The sequence below is a fragment of the Notothenia rossii genome (genome assembly GCF_949606895.1).
Source record: "Notothenia rossii genome assembly, chromosome: 9".
NCBI classification, from domain to species: domain Eukaryota; kingdom Metazoa; phylum Chordata; class Actinopteri; order Perciformes; family Nototheniidae; genus Notothenia; species Notothenia rossii.
The window spans coordinates 8,856,584-8,880,676 of record NC_136907.1 but is presented as its reverse complement, the minus strand read 5'-3'; the positions used below and the strand labels follow the sequence as shown (position 1 = coordinate 8,880,676).

The window sequence follows — 24,093 nt, the reverse complement described above, 5'->3', positions numbered from 1 at the left end:
AAAAAAGCAAATAGAGCGAAATGAGGCATGGCTAAAATGCATGATCTGTTTGGTATTTTGTTAAAAAAACTTCACAGACATGTTTTATAGGTATGGCCCTACAATATATGTTTCAAATATAGCATGATAGATCCACTTTAAAGTGTGCATTTGTTCCAGAAAGCTAGACTTGTTATTATGCTGGAAGGAGTTGTGGACTATGATTTATGTTCTCTGTATTTTTATCAATATTATAAATGTGTTGTTGCGTTGATTCATAAGTTAAAATAAGGTATTTTATCGACTGTTCACACAATCATCGACTGCTGGCTCCTCACTCCTTTGTTTGGCTGAGAGAGATAACAGCTAACGAAACAACACATTTATATCACAGCTCTGTTAGAAAGAGATACAGTCAACAAGAAGTGTTACTCAGTAAACTGCAATGAAGATGATCTGCGATCCACTGAGTGTTCCAGTTCCCGTGTTGTTTTTCCTCGTTCGCCCATCTTCACACCTGCTCTGTATCAGCCTTGTTAGTCTTTCCCTGCTCCCACAGCTCTGCAAATTTGCTCCTGCCTAATTTCATCACTCCTCTCACCTGGGTTTCTCCATCTGCACTTCATCCCCTCGTCAGATTTTTGTATAAGTCCTATATAAGGTATATATATATATATATATATATATATATATAGGTTTTGTCTTGTTCACCACCCAAACCCTCAATTTATCTTCTAAGCTTTTGGTAGTGTTAACTTTACTGAGATGTAAAGTTAATGTCACCAGAAAGCAAACCGAATTTATTTATACAGCAACCCTCACGGCTCACAGAGTGCTTCACAATCAAGTCTAATCTAATCAAGTGCATACAAAAATCTGAATATTCATGGTAACTGACTTAACACAAATTAAAACATAGCATACCACTTTCTATCTAAATGCCTGTTTGATCAGCTGGGTTTCTTTGGTCAACAGAGTCCGAATACCTTCTTTCTATAGTTAGTATATGTCACGGCTGGAGGGCAAGGTACACAGGACCCAAAAGCAGAATATCCAAATTCAAAAATACTTTTATTGCAAAAACTAGCAACAAAGTAAAAATAAGGCAAGGCAAAAAACACAAAAATCCCTCTGAACAAAGAACCTTCCAACAACATCAAATAACCCCACAAAGACCAACAGAAAAACCAGAACCTAAATACACACAAACTAATCAACTGAACAAGACACAGGTGAGAGGGGAGGAGACAACACCGGGCACCAGGTGCACACAATCAGCAGAAACGGACACGATGGAAGGGGAAACACAGAGGCCGTTTCTCAATCGCGAGGAAACTGGCTTCCAAGCCAATATTTCAAGGATACTACGTCATCGAGTGCCGCCAAAGGACTGTTCCAATCTCCAGCATACTGGGAATTCCACCAAGGCCACGTCCTTGGTTTGGGGGTAATTTCGGGGCTGCACATGGGTAGACTTCGCGTCCTTCAAATCCCCACAATGCTTTGCGCACGGACCAATTTCAAACTCCCTTGCGCAGAATGGCTGAACTGACGCAGCACACATTTAAATGTAAGTATGTAGTGGCGTAGAACATGTGTTGGTAAATATGTTCCTTTGTTACATTTGTTATCACCAAAAATGTGTTCTGTGAAAGTAAAGCAAGTTCATAATTAGATAGACATCGTGAGGTATTTATTTTCGGTACAGTTTATGTTGAAACCGTTAGAGAGAGTGGCACACTTGTTAGCCTGTTCCATTCTTCTTTGTTTTCCGAAGCCGTGGCTTGGAAGTATACTTGCTTCGTTTCTGAAGGAAGTGATTTGGAAGTACGTGACTACGAAGCCAGTATCCTGTATCCTCTATCTTGGAGCACAGCTTATGCAGAAAATCCAATATATACTGTAGAGCCTGGTTATGTTCATTTATTAGTAGCAAAAAAAACGATAATAAACAAAGAATCCTACACCCCAAGAAGCACAAATATTAAACATTCAATATAAATAAAGTATACCACATGTAAGGCAGATGAATCAACTTCAATCAGGATAACTGGAAGGGAAAAATTATTAAATTAAACATTTAATTGCACTAATTGCAAATTGCACTCAGGATACATGTTCTGTTAGATAATGAAGCTATGTTATTCCCTGTGCCCCTGCTTGGAATAACATGCTGCATAATGAGAGCAAACTCTCAAGGGACCATTGAAAGAAAATAAGTAATGTAAAGGGGTCAAAAAACAGTAATGGCCTTTATAATTCAATGAAAAAAATGTGTAATTGCTTACAGAGAGAGAGAGAGGGCCATCCACCCTTAGCGAAGGGCTTACAGTGATGAGTGTTATAATTATCAGAGCATCCAAGGGCTTGAGAGTGGCAGCTGAAGCATTCATGTAGAAAATATCCCCATAATAAGACTGATAAGAGGTGTCTCTATCAGTATGCACCAACATTTTAAAATTAAATACAACATGACCATGATTAAATGTGTGTATGCGAGGGGTTATGGCAAATGAAGCATAGGATTTTCAATTATAGCCCGATGAGACTTAAAAAACTAATAGTGTTCCTTCTTTCCAGTGTTTTCCATGATTAAAAGGACTGTGGGCCATCGGGAAAGAAGAAAAGAAGATTCTCATTCAAGGGTTCCTTTAACACGTTAAACGGATATCTTGTTGGTCTGGATTGTTCATTATCAAATGCTTTTGTGTGTGTGGGCTTGTGTTTCATTTCAATCACTGCAGGTAGACGCACATAAATCACGGTTAAGACAGTTTGGGTTTGAGTTCAACCTTGAGGCTACAGCCTTATTCAACAAAACGATTACTTCTCTTCTAGTTCTTTTAAAGGGCTTGTTAGTTCGTTTTTGCAGCATTTTTTATAAACTTGATTTTATGCATTTCAACCACAAAAAGATGCAATTATGTGCCGATTTAATTAAGACTGACTGATAACATTTTGCATCATTAAAAGATTTACAAGTGATTTTTAAACTTGCTCAAAGAACTGCACTTGATCATCAAAGGCTATTTTGATGGAGATCATTTTAATCATGGCTGTTATTGCATTCGGCTGAAATTAGAAAGCGGAACTTGAATCATCCATCATGCAATGCAAGTTAATGAACATACATGTAGGAAGGAGCTTCTTTTAATTATGTTTGTATAAACTCGACAGTTTCTGAAGTTTTTGAATCAACTTCTCATAGAAAGTTAGTCATAAAAACCCCCCAAACATTTTTCCACAAAGGCATTTTTAAATCAAGCAATCACAGATGAGTGCCAATAAAAGTTTTCTGATATTTATGATAATTTGATTTGACATTTACGCATCTAACTGAGTCACCTCTAACACATCAAAGAGTGCAGCATATTTGGAATGTTGACATCTCAGCTTGCCTTACACACACTTTACAATATTCAGACAAGTATCACCCTGCTGTGAGAGCCATGTTTTATTTTTGAGTGGCAATCACCACTTTTCTAAAATACAAAATGTCTGACTTATAAAATGACCCCTTTGTTCCACCGCGCTGCCATACTGTAGCATCACAAAACATGTGGTACACAACAGCGTTCCATAAACTCTTGTATAGCTGCACAGCTGTTGCAAGCCTTTTCATGCATAATTCAAAACTAAATCACCTTTCAGGTACTTTAGCAAACTTTATTTGTTTCATTGTTTCGCTAAAGCATTGTTTAACAGACAAATACATGGAGGGGTACTTTTGCCATTAGGTTTATTGATGAGAGTGGAAGTCATGAGTAGAAAATATAGTCAACACAATGTTAAATGTGTGTGATGGTGTAACAAGCAACGTAAAGTATATAAGTAAATCATTTGTTAGTGTGTTATTTCTACTAAGGAACTGATGGACATGTATTAGGTCTGTTATTCGGTTGTAAAAACACGCATATTGTTACAAAAGTGTAAAGAGAAATCCTTTCTGTTGATCACTTTTCTGACCGTGCAATGCTGGTGTAACTGTCTTCATTTTCTGTTGTTCATTTGTCCCACATTGTATTTTGGTTCCTACCTTATAAAAAAAAGAGGTGGAGCTAATCTGCGGTGTGTTGTGTTACATTTGTTTTATTAATCGCTTTAAGTTTTAAACAGAACTGCAGAGCAATGCAGGATGTTAAAGGAAACTAAGGGGAAAGACGCAGCCAAAGTGTATCAGCCCCTCTATAGGTGACTAGCAGCCTACGAGGTACTTTTTTTGCCGGTTGTTTGTGCAGTGTGTGTGTGTGTGTGTGTGTGTGTGTGTGTGTGTGTGTGTGTGTGTGTGTGTGTGTGTGTGTGTGTGTGTGTGTGTGTGTGTGTGTGTGTGTGTGTGTGTGTGTGTGTGTGTGTGTGCACGGGCGTGTGTGTGCCGTTTATCGTGTGGGTTAGCATGCATACTACATTTGTTTGTTGCTCACCTTTTGTATTTGTCTGTGTTTTAACCCAGTTCTCACGGGTTGGAATAGATCGTTTAACTACGAAAATATTCAAACCCCATATTTGAAACAAGATCTCAGCCTCGTGTCATTAACTGGAGGGAACTACAGCTGGTAATGCCTGAGGACTGGATAAGCAGACATTGCCACACATGCTTTCCTCTGGCACGGACCCAGAAAATCAGTGTGTGGCTCTGAGTGTGTGTGTGTGAGAAAGCGCACATTCGACAGAGCAGCAAACCAGAGTTTGGAGTGTGTGGAGTGCAGATAGACCTGTGACAATATTTCAACCATCTGTTCACTAAGACACAGATTATTATGATGATCACTAGTTACATGCAGATTAGAGTCTTCAATTAAACATCTTGTTATTTTGAGTATAGAGCAATGGAAAGTATAGTTAGATTACACTACAATTTAATTTACCCAGCAGCCCCTGTGAGTGGGGTGTAATTTGGACAAGCTGCTGCTTGGAGACCTTGCATTTTTTGAATTTCTAGATGAAAGCATATACACACTAAGGCGTTACATTTTATTTTGCAGAAACAACTTATTTGGCTACACCAATCAAAAAAGGAAATGTACAAACATGCATGGTAAGCAGTATTTTTTGCACTGCGGGAAGTTTTTACCGAATTTGTTTGCTTAACAAGGAGATTGGATATTCCCTAGAGACTGAAGTTTGCATAGCTCTTTTTAAGGTAATTCACAAGATGATTGAATATCGAAATAAGAACAAAATCGAATCTTGTTTGTCAAAGACATGGGTGAAGATTGCTGTAATAAACCATTTTAGATCCATCTCAGTAACCCTTTCACCATGGGCAGAGATTGAGAAAAATGGTTCCTCTAATTTGCCTATTTATTTTAAAATGTCTTTCCTGGGAAAGGACAAAGGCAATTTCGCCTAGTTAGCATTTAAATGTGTGTTCAGTGAAGGATCAGGGCATGTACAAAAAAGATGGTAAAATAATAATGGCAATAATGGGGACTAAATCCAGAAGTGGAGGGAAAAGTGGTCTCACATGTGAATGAAATCTGCAGTTTCACGTGGAAAGACTCGTCCTTCAAAGAGAAGTTGGGAGCCAATCTAATTTTAGAAGGGGTTATTAATACAATCCCTACAAGACATGATATGGCCAATTAACAGCCTCGATTTTTTTTATAATAAAGCTGTCATTTCTGATCATTTCTGCAATCTGTTAAGAGGGAAGAACGTGACACAAAGGCAAAAGGGAGGCATTGGTTGAATCAATCTGCAGACATGAATTAACAAAGCTGTCAACAGGAAATAAAGAATTGGGGAAAAATGGTGGAAAGAAAAAAGGGGGTTAAAGGTTGGCAAAGGATCATTTGCAGAAGAAGAAGATAAGAGAGAATGAACTGATGACAGAAGACAAGATCAAATAGCTTTGTATGTAAGGCAATAAACTATGCTGTCATCACTGCTATACATCAGGGCCGTTTCCCAGCATGCCAGCAGCTTTTTTCCCGCTCTGCAGACTGCCTGGTCAAACGTATCTGACCCCCCAAGGAGAAAAGAGACAAACCTTCCCTCCACTGTCAGGTCTTTAGTATTCACTCAGCTGCTCTTGAGGTTCCTTAACCAATACGTTTTATATGGAATGATTTGACAAGGTGAATGGTCAGGCTATGCTGCGTCTGACATTGAATTTGCAGCATGACTGGCTACTACTGTAAAGAAAATATCATTTCTGCATCACTACCACATTAAAACAAGTCCACAGAAGTTCTGTGTTTATATGCTCTAACTGAAAGTGGCTATTTCCTCAGGCGAATACTGAACAGTGAGTTAAACTTCCCTCTCATAAGCTCACACTTTTTTGCTGGAGCAACGACAAATATAGCCCTCAGTACTTTCCAACATTTAAAGTGTTTGAGTGCTTTTTCAAGACCAAAAAAAGAAGCTGCCAAGGAGGTAAACATCACAGATAACTTCTGGAAAAGTGTTTCTTCAATAGCCAGAAATCTTGTAACATTCACACAAAGACAGCTTGGTGATGTTGAGATGGCATCATATTGATCTGGGACGGATATTTGAAGGAACACAATATTGGCATATAAACAAGTGAAACAAAACTTCTGATTCTTTGATGAATGTAATCCTCAAAATCCAAGAACTAGACATGTCCTTTTTGCATACAAATTCATGCCTTACTCATCACCATATTCCAATATATATATAAGCCACTATTCAATTATTTTTATGTGTAGAGGAGAAAATCAATTTTGAGTGAGCTAATTGGTAAGAAAAAACATCCCTTGGGTGACATTTTCATTAAAACCAGAAAATATGTGACAAGTATTTTTAATTTGACCGTCTTAGTTTATCTGGAGGTGGGTGCTGGAATCCTAACCAGCTCAAACACATCAAACATGGATCAGCAGTATATTCAGAAAAAGAATAAAGAAATAACGCAGTTACCTTTTGTATCGTAAACAAAAATACTAGAAATGTCTTAATTCAGTCCAAGTACATCTTAAATGTTGAAGACGTTTTTGCAAAAGTTCATGCAAGGTTTTATACAAATCTAAGTATGCAAATATATTTGCTTTCTAAAGCTTTATTCATTAAGGGTTATGTTTCTGCCCTTTATGCTGTGTGTGCTTACTAAAACTAGCTTGTCAAAGTCAATCATATTCTAGTTTATGTATGCATCGATACGTACTACTAATGCTAAAATACTGATCCCACATTCATCTGATAACCATTTATTCCAAATATGTTTCCCCAGCAACGGCAGGAGTGTGTGTGTGTGTGTGTGTGTGTGTGTGTGTGTGTGTGTGTGTGTGTGTGTGTGTGTGTGTGTGTGTGTGTGTGTGTGTGTGTGTGTGTGTGTGTGTGTGTGTGTGTGTGTGTGTGTGTGTGTGGTTGTTTGTGTGTGTGTGTGTGTGTGTGTGTGTTCATGTACAAACTATGCCACTAAGTGTTACTGTTCATACATTATTCAAAATGTTATCTGTTTGATGGGCTGAATGGACTCTTTTTGGCACAGACAGTCATTTGTTTAGTAGAGTCCTCTGGGATATTTCACAAATATGTCAGAACAATTGCTTTTCACCATGCAGAGATACATGTGAATTGGAAATTGCGGTAGACCAGAAATCTCCTTTTAAAATCGTACGCTCATTTGTTTTGCCACGTAAAGAATAGCATGGTATGATGAATTTGATACATCACCATAATGATCTACAAAACAGGCTATTCCCTCTATAACTGAGGGAACTTTGTTACGATTCTGGATTCTATATTTATGTAACTAATAATCATTAGAACAGCATACTTTGAAAACAGATTTGATATAATTCTTAATAAATAGAGCAAGGTCAAAATCAGGAAAGAATTAATGCAAATGTATATGATGTAAACATTACCGTAAGTGACAAATAGAGCAGACTAATGTTTAAGTATCACATTATGACCTGATAACATGACAGCATGTCATGAGAAAGGAAGTTTTGGGATCATTAAGTCAAAATGCTCATTCTTTTTACTGCAGTTATGATAATTGCTCCATGGAAAAAAAGTTAGTTTGAAATTACAATAAGAAGAGTCAGCGTTCATATCCAAATAGAGATGTCAGCATGTGGACAACATTGGTGGGATGGCAACATAAAGTGATTTAAAATGTTGTCAGGCGGAAGAATGAGTGAAGGATTTAAGGCAGGTGTTTTTATTCCACACACAGAAACCTCTAACCTTCTAAGAAAATGTGTTTTCTGTGTCATGACCACGCATCGTGATTCTGATTGGGTTGCCAAGGAAAATAACCTTTAACTCGGCTTATTTTTATTTATTTTTGTCTTTCTTTTCAGAGAAGAGAATTTGACATATGTATTCAGAGTCAGCACTCACTTCCCAACTAACTTTGTCCTTGGGCAAAATGGCCTGTACTGTAATAATTCCAATCAAAGTAGCTTTACAGTAATATCGATTTAAAAAAAGGGTCTAATCAATAAGGGCTGTTTCGGACTTCTGACCAGATTATGGTTGCTCAAACATTTCTAGACAGCACTATCAGGATTTAATATGATAATTGCTCGACATAAGTACCATCCTTATTACTAGTACCACACTTGTGTCGGTCCTTAGTCCTAGACTAAGTATAGATGGACAAATTTGTATTTAAAGCTCAATGATGTTTGTAATTAGTGTTTTTAATGGCAGAGTTGTGACTTCAGGTAAAGGTATCATTTGCAATTGACTATATACAGCATACAAGCTTTGCTCTGAAAAAACTGGTTTGTCAGGAACAACATGAATGAACTTTGATGTAGAGATGGAAAAATAACTCTTCAGTGTTGCTGAATGTGATACATAATGCATATTATGTCAGGCTTTGTGAATGTGCTGTGAGCCAGAGCCCATGTGAACATCTCACAAAAATGGGCACTGCCAAATGATTTCTCATCATTTGTCAAAACAACAAAAAGAAATTGGTTTAATGAGAGAGCTCAAGCCTGTTATGTAACAACACTTTGAGCCTAGCATGTGACAATACATGGCAAAGAATCCCAGAAAACCAAAAGCAAAATCATTCACAAAAAAAAGTGTTGTTGCTGTTGAATATTTTCAAAATGTGCTTCTTTTTTTAGTGGTAGCACAAATTGCAGAGGCGGATGTCTCAAAAAGCAAATCTGCATGGTAATTCCACCACGGGGGAGTTTGAGATTAAGGTGAGGTTATGTATGATGACAATATTCACTGGTGTCAGCCCCTGACTTGTGATTACGGAACTGAATGAGGACACCTTTAAAGAGATGGAGGGAAAGACAGAGATTGAGCAGGAGAGATCTCGAAAACATCTGAGAAATCCAGCAGTTCAGAGGCTGCATGGAAGTTAAAGTTTGATATTGATCAGAACAATCAACCAAGACACTTTAGTAGTTTCAAAGACTTGATGTTTGAAAGTTCATCGAACACAAACAGGAAGCTGCAGTTTGTCTCCAGTTCTCTCAAACATGCATGTCCACGTTGCTCGTATCTCAGTGATCGAGGACTGCGCTGTGATTTGATTAATGAGCCAGAGATTAAAATAACTTCCCTCCATGCATGTTAACAAGCAGCTGGTGATACAAGGACTGCAATGTATGTTGTGTTAAAGTGGAGGGTGAAAAACCTTCACATGTGGATATGACGAGTGTCAGGGAATAATTTACCCTGCATGTGCTCCTTCGCCCTCTGACGCAGATGCCTAGCCTTGGACAGCCGCTATCTCCCTTAAGGAGGGGCTGCCCTAGCAAGTTGTTGTTTTTACCAGTTTCTGACCAGGTAACTCTCGGTCAGAGATAGTTTTTGTTGTGGGACACCTGGAACACATCCTTCTCGGGGTGTAGATGACCCCGAGCCATAACCGACAACTAAAGTTGATTCAGTGTCCTCAGCTGTTTAGTCTCTCTATTGAAGAATCTTGATTACCCTCAGCAAACTAGTTAAAACCTCCTACCAGAGAGGAGACCCCTCAGAATTGATTGTGGCATCTCAACCTGTGTCGACTCGTGGTTCATGACATGTCTGGTGAATGCTCCGGCCGAAGCTCCAAATAAACCGTCAGTGTTTGCCATCACAGCTCCAGCTCTCCTCGTGTCTCTCTGAGTCCTGTTTCCAATTGCTTCAGAAGTTTCCCTCACAACGAGTATGTAATATGCTGTTAGAATAATACATCCTTGTATTGATGCTTAGGGATATTTGTATATAGGCTACCTGCAACTCCTAAACTAAAACTGTACTGTAGTACTCTTCAATAACTTTGTATTGTCAAGGCTGCATGTAAAATGAATGATTCCTAAATGATTATTAGGACATTTTGTAACTAATGTAGATCTCAAGCCTGTCCTGGCATTCCAAGTGCCATTACTACACTTGGCACTGGTTTATTTCTTTAAGTTTATCTTTGAGGAAGGTTACGGCCTCCTGTTGTCATACATTTCCAGCATTTCCAATTCTCTGCCGGTGTCAACGTTTTAGTTCAAAGAAAGACCTTGGTGAAACCCAAAGCAGAAGAGTAATTTACTGCACAATACTGCCAGTCAGCTCTGCATGTCGGTGCCCAGCAGTTCAGTTCTAATCATCTTGGCTGAAGGTGATGACGCTCACCAGCCAGGCTATGCTATCCCAATGTGGGCTGCAGCAGCATCTACATCCTTCTGCTGCATGGGCGGGGTATTTATAACCAACAGTAGATGAGCAGTAGATCTGAACCAATACAGTACAACTGAGGACTATACAGTAAAACCACAAAAAAGGTTGCTGAAATATGGTATAAAACTTTGTGGGGGAAATTGGAGGAATCTTGTAAAAATTCCCCCAAAGCAAATATACTTGATATACCAGAATAAGAATAAATCCGAACGCAATTCATCTTATAAACTGAAAATGTCTCCTGGAGAATATGGCTGGAAAAATAGTTGATAAACAACTTCCTCCTTTTCATGGGAAGTTGCTGTGGCACCATAAGCACACACAAACCTTCACTGTGGACTCATAATGTCACTACTTTGACAAAAACATGGAAACAAGGTTTAAAATGTTAATGTTTTAATGTTTTTCTCCCCAAACAAAAAAACCAGCATCCAAATGATTCACAAACAGTTGTGACAAATGATGGAAAGCCTTACTAACTGAGTAATGTTTTCCACTTCCTGTTATCTAAAGTTTATCAATCAATCAATCTGTGAATCATATCCTCACTTTGTTTTCTTGCTTTTTCAGCTTCCCTTTATGTTTCACATTTTTAAAAGGCACCATGATGTCATGTTTTCCAGTCTCTGAATGTGTATCTTTAAAATGGACCTATCATGCTATATTTGAATAATATAGTGTAGGACCATACCTATATAAGGCATATTTATACTTTTTATTTTTCAAAATACCAAACAGATCATGCATTTTAGCCATTCCTCATTTCGCTCAATTTAACACTGTCTTTGCACGGGCTGATTCTGTGAGAACAGCACCATCTACAGGCCTGGCATATGTACTAGAGCGTCTCCAGCGCTTTCCAACGGCAATGTCCGTGGCTGTCTCCTCCTGATTGGTGGAGTTGGCCCAATAGCTGTAGCGCCACTTCTGTGACGTCATAGAAGTGTTCAAATCTGGATCAGTCTGTATCAGATCCGTTGCAGCCCCTATTTAAGAGATTTGGGTATGGAGGGAAATAGAGAGGGTTGTGTTTTCTGAGACTTGTTGAGTTCCCTGGAACACCGGGGACACATATTCATGTATAAAAGACGTACAAAAGTGCATTTTGCATGATAGGTCACCTTTAATGCATGTCACATTAGCGATGCACTCATTAATCTTACCTGACCTCGGGTGTGAGTGCATGAGAATCAACTCGGCACAACAATGCTCAGGTCAGTCGGTAACCCTTTACTGCCAGATTTCTACAAACTTGCTTTTCTATTAGAGGTGATGAAGCTTCCTGTCTCCCTAACATGCAGAGGTGCACACATAGTACACGTGTTCCTGCCGGCAGCTGACGTCTTCTGAATGTAATTGAAATGTTTAGCTGCCGGGCGGAGGATATTTAATGGAGAATCAGCAGACTAGTCGCGATGTAGGGAGTATGAAAATGAATGCTTTACCCGACAGAAAATTACATATTGAATGGGGAAACTTGCACTACAGAAAGGTTTGTAATAATGTTTGTATTAAACGGAAAAAAAGCAATTTACTGTGCTCTTTTACGTTATGGCGATTTTCTGTTCTTGTTTTCTCCAGTCTGTCATTTTCTCTTACTTAAACAACAGGTCTCGCAGCTAGAGCTATTTGCAATATCCCCTGCTGTTTGAAAGCCTATTACATACAGGGAAGTAATGTTAACATTATTCATCAGAAGATGACAAAATGTTTCCCTGGTGAGTACAATTTGAATATTGTTAGGCTAATGTTCTTTATCACAGACAAACATTTGATTTTGCCGCTTTTCTAAATAGGTGAAGCAAGTAAAAAAGAGATAATATAAATCTATTTATATTTGGCTATTGATCCAGCTGTCTTTCAAACCAGAACATTGTGTGAGCATCACAAATGATGTGTGAATTTGATGAAGCTATTGTTGAGCTTTTGTTCAAGGTGAAGGTGAACTCACTTCAGGACGATAACATTAGGAATGCACTTTGTAGATGCTTTGCCTCAGGCAGCCAAACCCTCCATACCCTCCCCCCCAACATTATAGATGCACGACACCGGCCCTCGTTGATCTCCCCTCCACTTCTCACATTTATAATGCCTTCTGCTCCGTCTTTTGGCACATGCTCACAGAGACGTTTCACAGCAGACGCGTCTCTGTCTGTCTGTGGTATTTGCACTAATTCAACGTCTAATCTAGGAACATTTAGAACAGAAACTAGTGAAAAGTTGCCGTGCTGTGGAAAAGAGGCCTATCTGCGCAGTAGATTCTGTAGAATATGTTGCACTATGCGTGATTTGTTACATGTATACGTTTCTTTGTCTTCACTAGTTTTTTGAATGAATGCATTAGACAGACATTAAGTCTGCTTAGTCGAAGCATATTGACCTTTGAAGAGCACGCTGAACTGTGAAGCAAAGCAGATTATTAAATCAGAAAGCTGTCTTAGCTCGTCAGTATAACAGGGAACATACACAATACACTTTTCGAGAAGGGACTATTTACAATATTGAATATGGACCCACCAACAGCTGATGGTTAGGCGCAACCTCTCTCACAATGTAAAAAGGTAGGCTTTTTTTTTCACGTCATACCAAGAAGGGTCATAAGGATCAGACCTCCGAGTGCCCGAGGCCATGCTCTATGTGGGAATGGTGACGAAAGAGACGAAAGGATTTGTTTATCCGCTAGTGATTTGCATTTGTTGAAAAACTGTTTTTTCCTTGGACAAGGCGTCATCCTTCTGTTAAATTCTGTAAGGAAAATATCACTCGACACCGGGTTGAGAATCAATAATCAGGTACTAATTTATTCTTGCAAGAAGGAACAGAGTTAAATCACAAAAAACATCAGGCTTATATAGTCCAAAACACGGAGATAACAACAAAGTTTTAAATCGAGATGGTGCTAATATCATCCGTGGGTGTCGGAAAGGTGTCGGGGTCATCTGCGACATCTTCTGGAAAGAGTCACGTACTTCCTTCACGCCTCATAGAAATGAGATATTTAGGAGACAACAAGTACAGTATGTGTCTTCTCATAAATATCAACAACCTGAAATGCCCTGCTTCCTCCTATCAGAAGAAGAGGCAGCTGCAAGGTCATACACAGTGCAGAGTCACACAGTATCAGTGCATTAAAACAACCCATAAAGGGGAGACAACAGTATTTCTCCAACAAATTCCATGAAATACCAGGCCAGTAGTTTTTCCACTATCCTGCTGACAAACGAAAAATACCAAACAAAAACATACCCTCCATGGTGGAGGTAATTATGTCCGGTGGACTGACTGCAGCCTTTGAAGGGTTTACATTTCCCTAGGCATTCTGTTTGATCATAACACTTGGCATTTTGGTTGCAAAGCATTTCAGTGCTTAAGTTATACAGGGCTGCAATAATCAGGACAGAGATTCAACTTACTTACAAATACTCCTTCTGCTAATTAAAAATGTATATTTGTGTTTTAGTGAAGTCCCTTAGAGCTTTCTGACGAGCCTTAGCCGATCAATTTCATGATAGTTGAATACATTAATATTCAAATGTAACATTCATAGGTTAAAGTAGGGGGAAACTGAAAATGTCAATGTTGAACTTGGTCTCTGGAGCATCTTCAAGCTGAGTTTGAAAAGAGTAGTATATTCATTCACGAGTCAAAATCAATGCGATCTGATTTAGCGTCTAATCAAGGATTTCTTTCATATCAAGAAGCATGATGGGCCCCTTTTCACATCTTTCTTTACTCCATGTTTTTCTCAAACGGACTAATATGCTCAGCCCTAATGAGATGAACCGCTGTAGCATTTTTATCATGACTTCAAGGTTTATATATGAGAAAACTAGTTGAAGGAAAATGTAACACTTTTCATCTTTTTACCTTCTTTGAAGCGGAGCACTTTGAGTATCAAATACCACTGACAAGACACAAATAAAAAGGCCTAACACATCAAAGTGCGGCTCTCAATCTTGTGCTTATGAAGTTTGATGAAAATTAAAAACATTTTCAAGTGCATTTCACTACGATTTCTTTGGCTTTTATGATGATTAATGATATGGCATCAGTTGTGCTGTGATCCCGTTTCAGTTCAACATTACCCATGTAGCATTTGAACCAAAACAAGATCATCCCCAGCCCACTGCAGTTACATTTAAACCAAATTAAATAAAGCTCCAGATGCATCCCACTCTTCACATTTGGCCACTAAACCTTTAGTCTGTATCTATATTTCTGTAGGGTTGCATCCAAGAGGAGATAAGGGGGATAGCTTCCATCCTGCTCCGCTGGCTCTGGCTGCGTCATGACTTAGACACACATTTTGTTTTTCTGTCTAGTTTGCTGGGTCATCTGCAGTTCTGCACATCTCAGTGACAACTCCCTCCCTCCCTCCCTTATCCTATTCCCATCCTAGATTGCCCTTAATTTCTCACGTCTTCTGTATTTCACCTCCTTTCTCCTGCTCTTCTCTTGCAGCAAACCCCCTTGCGTATTCCACGTCTTCAGCCACGGCTGCCTGAGGGTTTTGAGAAACTGTTATATAATGCACTTAAAAATGATCGCAACACATACATTATGGATGTGGGAACAAACAGCTAGCTTTTTGGGCTTTGAATACTAAACATAAAACAATGAAAATGCTAATCAGTTACTTTGCAGAATAAATGGGTCAATCTGTCGTGGTTGCTGAGTTTTAAAGAAAAGTGTTCTGTCAGTTGCTGTGTGTGTGTGTGTGTGTGTGTGTGTGTGTGTGTGTGTGTGTGTGTGTGTGTGTGTGTGTGTGTGTGTGTGTGTGTGTGTGTGTGTGTGTGTGTGTGTGTGTGTGTGTGTGCGTGCACGCGCATATGTGCAAACTTGTGCTATTGAGTCATCCCCCATCTCAGCACTAACGTACTGATAACAACTCGGTGACTGTGATGACACTTGACAGTAGTTCCTACATTGTCTCGGCTGTGCCTCCTCCCTTTATAAAACAGTATCACTCCTACATTTCGTAGCGAGGATATTTTCCTCTCCTGTCTAAAAGCTGGGCTGTCCTTCTCTACTTTAGAGCCTCTGTTCTAGTTCTATTACTTTGCTTTTGAAGTTTACAAACCTTACTCTCTTTCTCTCCCCTTTCTCCTGGCAGCTGGTCTCAGCTCCTCCTGCTTACTTCATCCAACTGTCTGTGTTCAAGAGAATAACCGTCATGGCTCACCCAAGAAAGTATAGAGGACGGTGTCTGGGCACAACTCAGGCTGAAGTGGACTCTCAGAGCACTTCTTCAACCTCTTTCTAAATACACAGTGAGCAAGACAAACAACATTAAAACAAGATAATGATACAATTATATGAGAAAAAGCCTCATTACATGCAGAAAAGGCCTCATCAATCCGTGGGAAGCTCCCCTATAGAACCTGCGTCAAGCTTCATGATTAAACCAGACCGAGGCTAATGTTGGTCTCAATGGGATATCAAAAGCAATTTCCATGCTTGATTCCAAATGATTCAATATCAAGAAAATAGATAATTTCAAATCAAACCAGCAACAAAGCCCCTGTGTCTAATCTCTTCCTCCTTTTCTTTCTGAGCTACAGCTTAACACTCTCCATATCCATTTAGCCAGTTCTATGATCTATACCTCTCTCTCTGTTACGCACATAAAAAAGATCCAGGAGAGTATTTGCTTTGCTTTTAACAGTCTGTCGGGTGTGCAGCAGAAAACCTGAGACAGTTCCTCAGCATTAAAGAAAAACATCTTGACCTGTTCAGCTGTTTGATCTCCTGCTTTGCTTTGAATGAAATATCATCAAACACAGAAGTGCTTGTGAGGCAAAAAGAAATATGCTGGGAGCATTCATTATCGAAAAACAAGCATATCAGGATTCAAGGCTTCTCGACACGTCAGAGTGGACATGAAGGGCATAACTATGTTTTAAAAAAAGATGAGTGGAATATTAACATTCATGAGGTTATGGCATTTTAACTTGGCCAAAATACTTTTAGAAATGAAAAATACTAGGTGTAGCAAGTAAGTAATTCAACACCTTTCCTAACATTGAGACCGTGGCTAGAATGTGCTTCATATAAAAAAAATGCACCACGAACCTTGTTTTATCTGTTGTCATTTAACTTGTGCATATTTGGTGCTGTTTGGATGGTTTTCAGTTTGGTCGACTTCATCATTCTTATCCTCGTATGTATATTGCAGTCTTAATATCACAAAACAGCAAAAGTATTAGAACTCAAGGAGGAGATACTACACAATGAATTGCACAAAGAAAGTCTCACTTACCATTAGCATTACCCGGATCGTTTATGATTCCTATTACTGCATGCTCAACTTTTGCTAAAGTGCTACTCAATTCAATTTGTAAACGCAATTACAAGTCAAGTGAATCAAGTCTCTCGTGAAACCATCTACGTCTTTTTGAAAGATTTAAATGTCAATGTTGTTTTTTGTATCCGTATTTTAAAACAAAAGCAAGAAATAGTTGCAAGAGAAACTTTATTTTTAAAAGATCAGCTCAATATAATCTGATGTAGGACGATGATAAGATAAGGTTGGTTTAGCTCAGCAAGGCTCAGTTCCAGCTGGCATTTATCAAACATGTTGTTATTGTGGCTGGGAGGCATATGGTGCAGGCTCAGGTACAGGTTCAAACCCCACTGCATGTCGTTGTGTCCCTGAGACACATCACCCCAAATTGTTCCTATGGGGATTGCAGTACTAAGTATGTAAATCGCTTTGGATAAAAGGGTCTAACAAGTGACACGTAATGTAATGTAACAAAAAGAAGTATAACTTTAATACACTGCATGATACGTCTGTAGGAAGCCAGGTGCCTAAAGCAGCATTTCCTAACAATAATCAGTATAGACAGGGATGCAGTGTGGGCAAAATGGATCCCACACATTGTCTGTTCTATGTCCTGTCAAAATGAGACACAGAAATCCTCCTTTCCCTTTTCATTGGGCGGAACTCTGGATTAATGTGTCAGAGCCACGGTATGCCGAGAATGTAAAGTTTTCAAATGTAGAGGAACTGTTCAATAAATTAGGAGGTTGAAGATGTCCGTTTAAATCAACATACTTTCTCTGTCTACGAGTTTGCAAACTTTTGAGGTTAATGTATTGAATTGAACATATTTACCAGGGGTCAAACCTCACAGAGCAACAACCGACACTACAACTCAACATGAAGTTACGTTGGTTATCCAAGCAATGGGGGCCGAAAAAGCCAAAAGGCCATTGTCCTCTCCACTGGTCAAATTTGGAATCACAAAACTTAACGTGTGTAGTTTAGGTCAAGTTGAAGATTGGGTGTGGTATGAGGGGCGTAGAGAGCGAGGAGGGGGCCATTATAGAAGTAGTAGTCACTGAGGACACTTAAGACGCAAAACGATTTGGAGAGAGACTGGGTTTAAATGTTTCAGTGCCATGGAGAGAGTCAGACAGACTGGAGGTATTTTTCCATACTGATGCTGGCAGGTAGTGCTCGCGTCCTTGGGAGTTTGTACTTGGGAGTTCAGACTCTGCAGACCGAAGCGTGCTGGATGTGAAGCTGTAGCCGCAGCGTATCCGTTGCCAATCCTGCTCAGCTGGGCTCCAGTGATCAGGCTTCACTCCAACACTGTGCAACTGTTTTCCGACAAAATAACCTCAAGTCAAAGCTTCGCTAATTGGCTCTCTGGGGAAAACAAAACAACTTTGTGGAGGGAGCTTTGGATTTTGGGATGCAGCCAACAGTATGTTTGGCTGTAAAAAAAGATCTTCATGCTAATCAAACGATAATGACTCAAAAGTAAACAAAGGCTGCAGTATCACATTACTGTTCGACACTGAATTGGCATCTACAAAGTTCAAGTTCATTTTCACCATTTGAGCTGTACTTTAAAACCCCTCTCCCCTCAGTACCTCACAGATCTCCTCCACCCTTACATCCCGTCCCGCACCCTTCGATCCTCAGACTCCGGCCTGCTCTCCGTTCCCCATTCACGCCTCCACACCTGCGGGGACCGTGCCTTCAGTGTGGCTGCCCCCCCACCCTCTGGAACTCCCTCCCTGCTGAAATCCGTAACGCCCCTTCTCTGAACATCTTCAAATCAACCCTGAAAACTCACCTGTTCAACAAAGCCTTCCAACATTAACTCACTCCCCCCCCCCCCCCCCCCCTGCAATGAAACACTTCCATTTCTGCCCCCTGTTTTATGTCTTGTCCTTATATGTTTCTTTGTTAAGCGACCTTGGGTTGATGAAAGGCGCTATATCAATTAAAGTTATCATTATTATTATTATTACTTGCTAGAAACACATTTTGAATTTGAACAGTTTTTGGACTACAAGTCATGACGTTCCGAAAGATCACGATGCACAGACAAGGAAGTAGATTGAGAGCACTTAGGTTTCCAGGTTTCAGCACCATGGAGAGAGGCAGAGTCTTTACCCTCAAACCTACCTAAGGACTATTTCAGGCATTGTGTTAGCAGAGGCAAAGAGCCTTAGAGAAACGTAGCTTTAGAGGGAATGAAGAGGCAAATATGTGTTTTAAATAAATTCTCTGTGAAGTGAGTCGGTGTAATGTGTGATCCTCTCTTTGAAAGTTCTCAACACCTACGCACCTTGAACAACACATCTCAGGAGACATAAACCTCTGCCCCTCACAATTGTATAAGACACCTTGCACACACACTCTCACAAACAAATTCCACAAGACATTCAAATGAGATGTGTAGATGAACTGAACTGCATGTTCCTGAATGCCCTTTGTGTTTCCCATGTGAATCAAAGCTTTTCTTAAACAAAACAAATGGCTCAATCAAAGGACAAGTAGCTCTAATTTCTCATGAATACATGCATGCGTGAGTGTGACGGTGTGTCAAGAGCACAACCTTTCTCATCACCCCTGATGAAAGAGGCAGGCCTTCTACGGAAACATTGAGGTTTTTGAAAAGACAAAAGAGGAAAAACAAAGAAATTGTGCAATGTAGCTCCTTACGTGGGCAACCCAGTTTTGATCAGTTTATCATATACTGGTATGATAAGTAGCTGAGAAGGATGCAGAGTTGGTCATCAATACCTTGCATGTAAAATGTTTTGGTCATTTTTCCCCTGCAGAAGCAGCTACTTATGCAAAGCCAGGAGAACTGTAGTGTGTAGGGTACACCTTTGCTGTGACTGGTTATGTGCTGTTGTTAAGTCAGGTGTTTTTCTACACTGTAGAGTGGGTTGTTTCACGCTGCAGTAGTCGTCCTTCGAGTTCACGACTGTGGGTTCAGTGTGGCTTCTCAACTGCTGAGTGGGCTGTTTGAGTTGTGAGAGATCAGCTTTAAGGCAGAAATGCACCATGTGAGTGGCAAAACCTCCACTGAAAATGTTTTTTTTTTAAAGCACTCTGTCTAGTGAGGTAGGCTATAGGAAACCTAGAAAAAAAAACAAGCTGTAAAATATATCCGGTGTTGGAAATTATTCAAATGATGGATGAGGTTGACAGGTGTGCTATGTGTCCTGCCATGTACAATGTACTGATCCGCTCTTAAGTGTTGTCATGATCCTAAAATTGTACCCTTTGCTCCAACAGCCAAGCCTCAAGTGCTTCCGCTTAATAGCTCGAGTGGCACTTGAAACAAGCCCTGTGGACAGATAAGCCTTTTTTTTTTCCAAAGGGAGAACGTGATTACAGTACAGAACAGCATATTTTCCAGAGTTTTTTATAGGATACCAGTGTGTGTTGTGTGAGATCTACGTGGGACAAAGACTCCCACACTCCTTGTTTCAATCAGCCCGGGGCTACATGGCTTTTTGCACTCTTAATAATATTTTTTGTATGGATGTACTCCCAGGCTGCATGTCTTATATTTGAAAGGTTGTAGGAACATATGGTAGGAGTCATAGAGATTTTAAATACATGCTCATGGTTACAGCATCTAACTCTCTTTTTAGCGAGACATCTCTTTTTTATTTAGCCTTTATTTATACAGGTGTAAATCTCATTGAGACAGAAGGTCTCATTTTCAAGAGAGACCTGTTCAGTGGTAACACTACCACGCAAAGTTACAGACAGACAGGACACTAAACACAGAGGCAAAAACTAAAATACAACATCGTAAAAAAAGTAGTCATTACAATCCGTATACAGTCAGATATAGCAGGTGCAAACACCCACAGATGATTTCTCCAGCTTTTTTTAAATGAGTTTAAAATCCGTGATGGGTATCAAACTGGGCAGCTTAAGTTCCTGCTGAAGTGTGTTCCAGGTCGAGGGGGCAGAATATGATATGGCTTTTTTCCCAAGCACTGTGCGTACTGAGGGGACGGACAGTGTGATGTCTTGAGATCGTAGTCTATAGCTGTACTGTTTGTTTGATATGTAAGTGGATATGTAGAGGGGCAGCAGTGCAAGCATAGCGGTCTTAGTCATCCCTCTCATATTCATTCAAGAAGGGGGACAATCTTTTTTGTTTGATTAATGTAAAAGCCGTTTGCATTTGGCTACGGAAAAAGTCCACTCACTGGTTATTCTCAGTTATTGGTATGGTTGAGTTTAATAACGTAGCTCAGTGACATTTTCAGTAGGTTCTGTTTGTTCTACTAACGAGAAAGCCGCTGTGTTTCTTGCCAACTTTAATGAGGTACTAAGTCCACGCAGCTTTTCATGGTGGCCATAGTTACTGTATCTTTTTATATACTGTACGAATAAGCGATATTTATTAATCTATTTTCGGAAGTGTGTGACATTTGCTTTGGCTCAATTCTTCTATGAGAATATTTATTTTCAAAACAATACAGATTTGAATGTCTTGTTCATACTAATGAATATTACTCATGTACTCAAACGTTTAATACAAATGTCTACACATGCTATACTGTATAACCACTTGGGATGTACACGGGTTACTGATCAAAACTGATGAGTTGATTCTCATCGTTAGAGCCATCACTAGTAAATATTAATCCTTTATATTTTGTATTCTCTCAGATATAAAAGTTGACAAAAAGCTCTGGCCCGACACACAGCACCAACAGGATGCCCACCAATCCACCCATTAGAAAATAACCTGTGAGGAGGTATAGTGTTCTGTTTGTTATTGAAGTACTGCAGTTCTGTTTTTGTGGCAAATATTCTGTTCACTCTATGACTTACTATGAAAGACCAGTGAGGATTTTTTATGAGTATGTAACATATTGCTAAAAGTAATTTATAAACACAAAGGAAGTGTGTTTTTTTACCAAATACCAAAAACGTGTTGCTTAATAATGTGACTTTGAATAATGGTGGAGAGCATCTGAAGGTGAAGGGTAAGTTTATATTGTTTGTATAAAGTGGTTTAGTTCAATAAGATAATGATTACAAATGGATTTGACGGTTAAGCCTCACACAAATAAAATCACCCTAGAAATGATCCTCTTAATTTCTAAATGTGTGAACTTGAAAACTTCTTAGCTTTCATTTGTAAAGAGCTTTATTAAATAAATGTCCCTGCGTAAAACTTAGTTGACAAAGGATTCAATGCTCATCAATGCTAGAGTACCGTGTGGGAGTAATTCTTGTTCCATTTAAATGATCTTCTAATGAATAAGTCCAAGGCAAAACATTTGTTTAAATGAGATTGAAAATGTTATTTCATAATGTCCCTAAATGAAAATAAAATTGTGTTTTTTTGTTACTCTTCCAGGTATCTTGCCCATTGACTCTAATGAACAAAATAGTCTTGGTTGAATTCAACAAAAAGAAATGGATATTATACCTTGCCCAATAAAGAGCAAATAAAATGGTCAGGAGGATACTCACATTTGATGTTAAACAATTTCATTCAAAAAATATTAATAATCCCATCAGGGTGAGATACTTGTTTCATTATCTTTCTTAGTAAAGAACAACTATCAGTATATTCTGATTGAAGCGGGGCAAGTTAGGTGGTAAACAGGGAACTTCAACAACATAGAAAACTATGCATAATTCAGTATATTTTTGAAGGCGTTCATTATCATCAGAAAAGAGTTGAATAACAAGCTCTAAGGTGCAATTATACCCATAGTGATGGCTCACTGAAATGGTATGATTTGGCATTATACTTCACAGCAGCCGCATAAGGCCTCCTGGGTAATTCCACACACTGGTATGACAAGCTTTTCTGAAGAACTCACCTGGGCTCATTCAACTGCTCTTACACATCAAACAGGAGATGGACTACCTTTGAACTTTAAACAGCAGAAGAGAAAGAGACACATGAATCTGCTACAGTGGTGCAGTGTGTCAAACAAGTCACTATAGTGGCATTTGAGCTGTGAAGATAATAATCTGTCAGTCAGCGCACTGCAGGGGTTAAACCCCTATCAGGAATTACTGTGGCTTTCAGCAGATACACTATGTACATATCTGCAGGAATTGGTGTTCTGGATAATGTCATAAACTGGGAGATATAGCATTAAAGTTGCAAGCAAACTAACCAGAATAAGGCATTTGGTTGAAACTACTGCATGGTGTCAGTTAAATGTGTTTTTTTATTATTATTATTATTATTATTATTATTATTATTATTATAAAAGCAGTATAAGTAAGTAAGATACAATAATTTACTATGGACTAGTTTTTGATATTGGAGTTCACTGATTGAAGTGATATTTGGGGGGAAGCAAGCTCCAAGGTGGCTTAAAACATGACATGTTCAAAAATGCCAGCTAAAACACATTCAATACAGAATTTCTAAGAGACATTGATTAGTAATGCAAATGATTACTGCCACAACAAAAGTCGTACAACAGGCACAAACGCACAACGCCTTTCATTCAAAAATGTGAGTGATTGTTAGTGACTGTGATATAATCACCTTTGTAAATACAACACCAAGAAGGGACATTTCTTACCAGAGTTCCTCAGTTTGCGGTTCCTGAACACGGATATGATAACTAGCAGATTTCCCAGCACGTCCACCACCGTGGTGAAGATCAAGACGCTGGCCAGGATTGCTATGACCCAGGCGGGGCGAGCGCTCTCGTCCGTGGCCAGTGCGCGCTCCAGCTGCCCCAGCCGTGGCTCTGTCCGGTTCTTTATGAGTGTGAATGTGTCCGGCATCACTGGCCCACAGCCCAACGCTGCCTTTAAGTCCCAACTGTGCTTTAAGTCCCGCAGGTACCGCTGGTACCTGTGTGTCCTAAACAAAACATGGATCGCGCATGGATGCCTCTCCAAATTCCAAAACGCACGTAAATTCTGTTACATAAAGTCGAGAGGAGTTCGTTTAACCATGTGGTTTTCATTCGTGACCTTTATATAGTTTCACATGGAGTCTTCTCTTCATTTGTGTCCGCGCAAAAGTCATCCGTATGCCAAGGACAGCTGATCGGACAGCTGATCGGACACCCAATGGCGCCACGCCTCCTCCTTGGTGAGAAGATGTCACTTAATTACCGTTCAAATAACGTTTCATAAAACTGCTTACATTCAAGTCTTCATCCTCTTCGAGTGCTTCTGGCTTGCTGCTTGGCATCACAGAGTCGTCTCGTGCGCCAACTTAAGACATGATGACAAAACATGTCAAACCATTA

The 24,093-nt window shown here is 39.4% G+C and overlaps 1 protein-coding gene across 1 annotated transcript in view; it reads right to left on the bottom strand.

Annotated features, from left to right (window-relative positions):
• The window catches only part of mtnr1bb (melatonin receptor 1Bb), a 29,619-nt gene extending 5,842 nt beyond the window's left edge, over positions 1 to 23,777 (bottom strand). Inside the window, exon 1 of the mRNA XM_079648384.1 lies at positions 23,413 to 23,777. Coding sequence (XP_079504510.1) covers positions 23,413 to 23,620 — 208 coding nt within the window. The 5' untranslated portion in view covers positions 23,621 to 23,777. The remainder of the gene's footprint in view (positions 1 to 23,412) is intronic.
• Positions 23,778 to 24,093: the final 316 nt, after the last annotated feature.